At 40.5% G+C, this 6,374-nt stretch overlaps 1 protein-coding gene across 3 annotated transcripts in view; it reads right to left on the bottom strand.

Annotated features, from left to right (window-relative positions):
* Window positions 1-6,374, bottom strand: part of magi3a (membrane associated guanylate kinase, WW and PDZ domain containing 3a) — a 199,587-nt gene that overhangs the window by 81,250 nt on the left and 111,963 nt on the right. For all 3 annotated transcript variants that reach the window (XM_039799829.1, XM_039799830.1, XM_039799831.1), the window contains exon 2: window positions 2,423-2,539. In XM_039799829.1, the coding sequence (XP_039655763.1) occupies window positions 2,423-2,539 (117 nt within the window). The remainder of the gene's footprint in view (window positions 1-2,422; window positions 2,540-6,374) is intronic.

Raw genomic sequence — 6,374 nt, 5'->3', positions numbered from 1 at the left:
TATTTTTTTTTTTTTGACTCGGCTGTGCAGCCCAGAGAAATGCAGCTGCTCTTTCATTTATGCCGGTTTGGCCTCGACGCCCATTTTAAAATCACTCGGTTATTAAAACAAAATCGTTGCGTCCTGGTTATTTATTCCTTTATTTTAAGAGGAGCAGCGGAGCGGACTCAGGTGGACAAGGTGAAGAGAGAATGGAGGAAAAGGTTAGCAGCACTCTTACACACCTTTACCGGTCAGATAACCGGGTTCTGACTGTAATCAGAAAACTGAAAATGAAAGACCCTCTTAAGTCAATACCTCATATATTCAGTCTCAAAAGACATTTTCGTTAAATATAAAAACTGACTAAGTGTGTCATTCCACTCGATTCCAATGCTGATTCTTTTGTACAGGCCCTGAAGTCTTGAAGCATATTTCACTCATGGTAGATAATGTTAGCCTTCCGTATCTACTCTACGTGTCTACTCAGGGTTACGCTAAGCCTATAATTGGGTGCTTTTACTGATTATGTTGAGATTATGAAGAGAATAGCAAAGTTCCGGTGGACTGGTGTTGAGGAAGAATGGAGGGAATTAAGTGGAATATTGTAAAGGGGGACATTTCTTTTTTATTAAAAGACAACAAATTGCACATAAGGAATTGCATTATTTCAAAGCCGTACAGTACTGCTCATTATACGGAACTACCACCTGGAAAACACAAAGCCTCCCAATTCTATAAAACTAATTCTTCTCTAAGCAATGATTCTGACCATATGAAAATGATTTCAGAGGGACTGAATGTGATAAATGGGCAATTGTGGCTGATTGTGGTAAATATGTGAGAGAGGCCTTTTTTAGTATTACATATATATTCTTAAACACCATCCAGACTGGACAGAATGAAACTGTTGAATGAGGAATTTTGTTGGAAATGTAAAATGAAAAATGAAATTGGAACTTTCTTTCGTTGCATCTGGGAATGTGCCTTGGTCAGTCCTTTCTGGACTCAGATTTTGAACATTTTAAGTGATTGGTTTGGCTCAGAAATCCCTTCAAGTCCAAAGCTATGTTTACTGGGGGATAGATCTCATATACCCAATATATCCACGTGCGAGTTCTCTTAGGGCTGGGCAATATATCAATATTATTTCGATAACGTGACATGAGACTAGATATCGTCTTCGATTTTGAAGAATCGTATTATCGTTACATGGTAAGTTTGGTCTTTTCCTGGTTTCAAAGGCTGCATTACAGTCGAGTGATGTAAAGTGATTCATTTTCTGAACCAACTAGACTGTTCTAGCTGGTGTAATATTTGTCTTTAACCACTTACTCATTATTAGTCACCAAGGGGTGTCCCTTTGAGACAGGTTCTGGGATTACATAAAGGTGGAAGGTAAGTCCGTCTAAAGTGTATTTTATTTCTCTTCTTCTCCAGTGGGATCCTGTAATACTTTAATACTTCTGTAACATGTTTATATTATTATTCACATTTGATACATTCACTTCCATCTATATATGCTGCTCTATCTGTATGTTCCTTGGACTAAACCAGGGGTGTCAAACTCAATTTCCTTAAGGGCCACACTAGAAAGTGAGAATCACATCAAGGGCCAGACATAGAGTTTATTGCTTTTATGTCATGGGAAAAGATATAAAATATCTATAAAATATATATATCTATCAAATATATATATATATATATATATATATATAAAAATGCCAAAAGCTTCAAAAATTTCGGAAAAAAACGTTGTGAAAAGTGACAAAAAGTAGGTGGGCCAAAATGTATTGTGAACCTAAATGTATATAGGGGCCGGATCAAAATTAGCAAGGGGCCGGATTTGGCCCGCGGGCCTCGAGTTTGACACGTGTGGACTAAACGGTTGGAGTCGGCCTCCATGTGTTTGCCATCCGGCACACATACTTCAAAATAAGGGTTGCCCGACGGCCCAGGGCAAGTGAAACGCAACGTCGGGCAAGTGTATAAATCAACCCACTGGACGTTTTATTCTCCAATTTTTTAAGGCTTTTTTGACGTTTTTGTTCACATTTTTGAACCATTTTTCGACTTTTTTTAATGCTTTTGATGGGTTTTTTTTGCAACATTTTAGATGGGTTTTTTTCCCTCAAATTTTGACATTTTTTCAATGTTTTTTTACGTTTTCCAAAAGCACAATTTGTATAGGGGCCAGTAAAAATAGACTTTGGGCAAGTAGAATTAGTTTTAACTTCCCTGACCGGACAAGTGAAAAGAAAAACTAAACGTTGACCCCTGCATGTTACCAAGCCTGTGAAAAATTAAATAAAAAAAAAAATAAATAAAAAAAAGTTAAACAAGACAGGAAAATGCAGGCAAGTAAAAAAAATAAGTGGAATGGTGCAAGTAGAGCGAGAGCAGACTGAGGTGCCCGAGGCTGTAGCGTAGAGGCCATACTCACAGGGAATGGTGCGCAGGTACAAGTTGTCCCTGATCACCTGCTGGAGCTTGTGGTCCAGGGAGCCCTTCTGAAACTGCAGGCTGAGGTAGTGACGCAAATCAGTGTTCAACACCTTACCTAGAGGAAAGGAAACGACAGATCTGGGTCAGTCCGACACTTAAATCACGTAGGAGGAGCATCCGCGGCGTGCGTTGCCAAAAAGCCCCGCTCTGATGATTTGATTTAGAGACAATCAAAAAGACATTCTGAAATGTAATATTCATAACAAGCTACAGCCGATCAACGGACAATGATATGCGCGACGAGCCACGGATCAAACGCTCCGTGTCCAGACAGCAATGACTCGTACCTGGGAGGATTAGGCGCTAGGGCTGCACCATATGAGGAAAATATGCAATAACGTTGTTGAATATGGCTATAACAATATTTACTTATAAATAAAAAGATATTAAAGTGTACTCAATTCTGCATTTCGGCTGAATTTAGTATTCTTCCAAAAATACAACAAAGTGTGTTGAATCTAAAACAAACGAAAGGAAATCATTTCCAACATTCTTTTATTGAACAAACTGAACATTGAGATGAATATAAAAGGTGGCCCTAAAATAAAAAAAGAATATATTACATTTTAATGTGCAGTTTTCTGCTGATATTTTCTTTCAACTAACACGAGAAACCTATGAGATATGTTTATCGCAGCCTTTCGCGGTGTGTTTAAAAAAAAAAAAGACATATTGTGCAGCCTTAACAGGCGCTGAGTGGCAAAGATATTAAAGCTGCCATATGTGATGAAACATCAATTAATTGGGCTCTCTTAATAAAATCCACATGCAAGCATGGTAAAAAAAATCTCGGGAACCACAGCATTTCGAGGAAAAAGTCTGAGGAAGGGAAGGCGCTGCACAGACATCTTCAAGGTAAAGGGACACTCAGCGTTCTCCTTTGAGCGGCAGAATGTCAGAGAGAAGTAACGGAGAGATGAAGAGAGAGCTAGAAAGAAGAAGCAGAGAGTAGAATTCCCTTGTGTTTGCTAGAGCAGCGCTCTTCCTCTGTGTGGACTCCAGCTGTGCGTGGGGCAGGAAAGGGGACGCGCAGATGGGCCTTAAATACGGCTTCGGTTGCACCGCGGGCATCAATGGCTGGCACCGAGTCCTCAAAGCTGTCGAGCAAGGGGGGGGGGGGGCCCGCAATTAACCTCAGGCAGATGATGGAGGGGGGTGCATGCTGTGTGTGTCCACTATCTACAGTATATCAAACAGTTACGTTAATACAGTTGTTCTGACAGTTATCGCAGCAAAGTGTAACGCCATCTGTAAGGTGACTGATACAAATCTAATTCTAGTCCTACATCTACTTGTTCTTCTTGTGCCGTCTCGAACACATATCTGCAAGGCCAGAATGGGGTCTTGTGTTTTCTGCTGCAGTTAGAGTGGACATTATTTCTTCAACCTGATTGAAATCAATTCGATTAGAGAGTCTAACTTCACTGTTCACATTAAGTGATCCGATAAGATGTGCATGTACATGGCTTAAAGCATTTTTTTTTTGAAGATTCTTTTTGGGCATTTTAGGCCTCCTTCTGACAGGACAACTTAGACCTGAAAGGGGAGAGAGAGGGGGGGGGATGAACGACACACAGCAAAGGGCCGCAGGTCAAACCCGCAGCCGCTGCATCGAGGACTAAGCCTCTCTACATGGGTGCGTGCTCTACCAGGTGAGCTACCCAGGCGCCCATGGCTTGAAGCATCTAATCTAGGGCTGGGTGATATGGAGAAAATCAAATATCACGATATTTTTGACCAAATACCTCGTTATCGATACCGCGACGATATTGTAGTGTTGACTATTGGTCAAATATTTGAGATTTTGGATCAATAATCATCACTAATGTGGATATAATGACTAAAGCCCTATTCGCACGGGATAAGTATTATCTAGGGACCTCGTGTGAATTATAAATTACCCACCCACGTATGATTTTCATCTGGCGCATTCGAACGGGATAAGCGAAGCCTGTGATTTTACTCGAATTTACTGACATTAAGCAACAGTAGAAACATGGGTGTGGGTAGCTCTGCTACGTGTGTTTGTGTGTGGTAAGATCTCGAGGACACACACGCGCACACACAATCTCAACCGGGTAGTCATCGTCCGAACTGCGACCTCTCCTTTTTTCTTTCTCTCACTTTTTTCTCCAGATGGTGTCAAGCAGGGTCCGCTTAGATGGATAAAACTAAACATTTCACCAGGTTAAAATCTATTAGCTCAAGCTTTACGCTTGATTTATTTGTAACATTAACCTCTAATTATGAAGTGAGCCCCCTCGCTTGATTGTGCATTATTTATGATAAGCTATTGCTTGGAGATGTCTTGTTGTTATCTCTAGATGTATGATACAAACATAAAAAATATATTTACCGCATGCTGCTATACATGTCATCCATCGCCATCTAATCATTCTTTTTGTCTTCGCACTTGTGGTGGTTTTCATCTTTCTCTTTCTGCAAATTGTACATGATGTATAGCGACATGACCCAGCACCCAAAACACTGTCAAAGCACTCCAACGCACCCTCCATTCTTCGCCAAAGATGGATAAAAGGCGCAAAAGAAGGAAATAGGTACCTTGAAAAACAAAAAGCCCCGGAAAATCCTGGACAAAGCAGAGATGCCGATTCGCACGGGACTAATATTATCACAGGACCTCCGTTTTCAGTGAAATATGGTAGGTCATTTGCGGGGAATTATTACTTTACAAATTACAGACATGACCGATTCGCACGGGATTAAGATCACAGACAACCTCCGCAATTATTACAAATGACCGGAGGTCACCAGGTAATACTTATCCCGTGCGAATAGGGCTTATGTGGGTAAAGGCAAATAATAGGACAGTTACAACAGTCTGGTAAGTTCAGAAAACTTCACTTCACTTTACTGTAATGCAGCCTTTAAAACCAGGAAAAGACAACACTTATATCATATTACGATATCCAAAATCTAAGACGATATCTAGTCTCATATCGTGATATCAATATAATATCAATGTATTGCCCAGCTCTAATCTAATCGGTCGTAAGTATAATAGAAGAAGACAGTTTTTTTTCCCCCCTCAACTTTTATTAGTTATAGTTATTAACTAGGCGCTAATATTTCCCTATTGAATAGATTATCAAAGGTTTACACCACCCCACTCAGCCTGGATTGGGCCAACCTTTTCCAATTAAGGTGGTTACATGAGGCATTTTGACTCTGATAAGGCTATTATTCTGATTATTAGGAGAATATTTGGGTCCGTGCATACGTAACTAATGTCTGCCAGATCCCGCACATATGAGAAAATGTCAGGAGAAGGCAGGCTGGGAGACTGGCATGAAGCTGCTGTGAGAAACAGCATTCAGTGAGATAATACACCTCTCTCCCAGCAAGACACCTACAGTACAGAGATGATTAATACATGCCTTTCCCATTCTGCTGTTGGCTAATCTGCTGATGGATATTTTATCATACTACACAGTTTGAGTACACGCACGCACGCACACACGCACACACGCACACGCGCACACACACACACACACAACACACACACACACGATCCCGTCTTTCAAACGAGTGGCAGGGTTCAAACTTTTTTATTTAAAGTGCTCATATTATGCTCATTTTCAGGTTCATAATTGTAATTTGAGATTGTATCAGAATAGGTTTACATGGTTTAATAAAATTAAAATAAATAAAAAAATATATTTGTTGTACTGCACATTGCTGTAGCTCCTCTTTTCACCCTGTGTCAGGTCTCTGTTTTAGCTACAGAGGGAGACCTATACGATTTATTTTGTAGATTAGGGTGAATTGGTGTGTGTTGTAGCAGTGTTTTGTCATTGAGAACGAGCTAGCATGCTAGCGCTAGCATGCTAACGGTTAGCCCCCTAGGCCCCTCGTTTCGGCTAGTGATG

The sequence above is a fragment of the Perca fluviatilis genome, chromosome 5, assembly GCF_010015445.1.
Source record: "Perca fluviatilis chromosome 5, GENO_Pfluv_1.0, whole genome shotgun sequence".
NCBI classification, from domain to species: Eukaryota; Metazoa; Chordata; class Actinopteri; order Perciformes; family Percidae; genus Perca; species Perca fluviatilis.
This window is presented reverse-complemented; position numbering and strand designations above follow the sequence as displayed.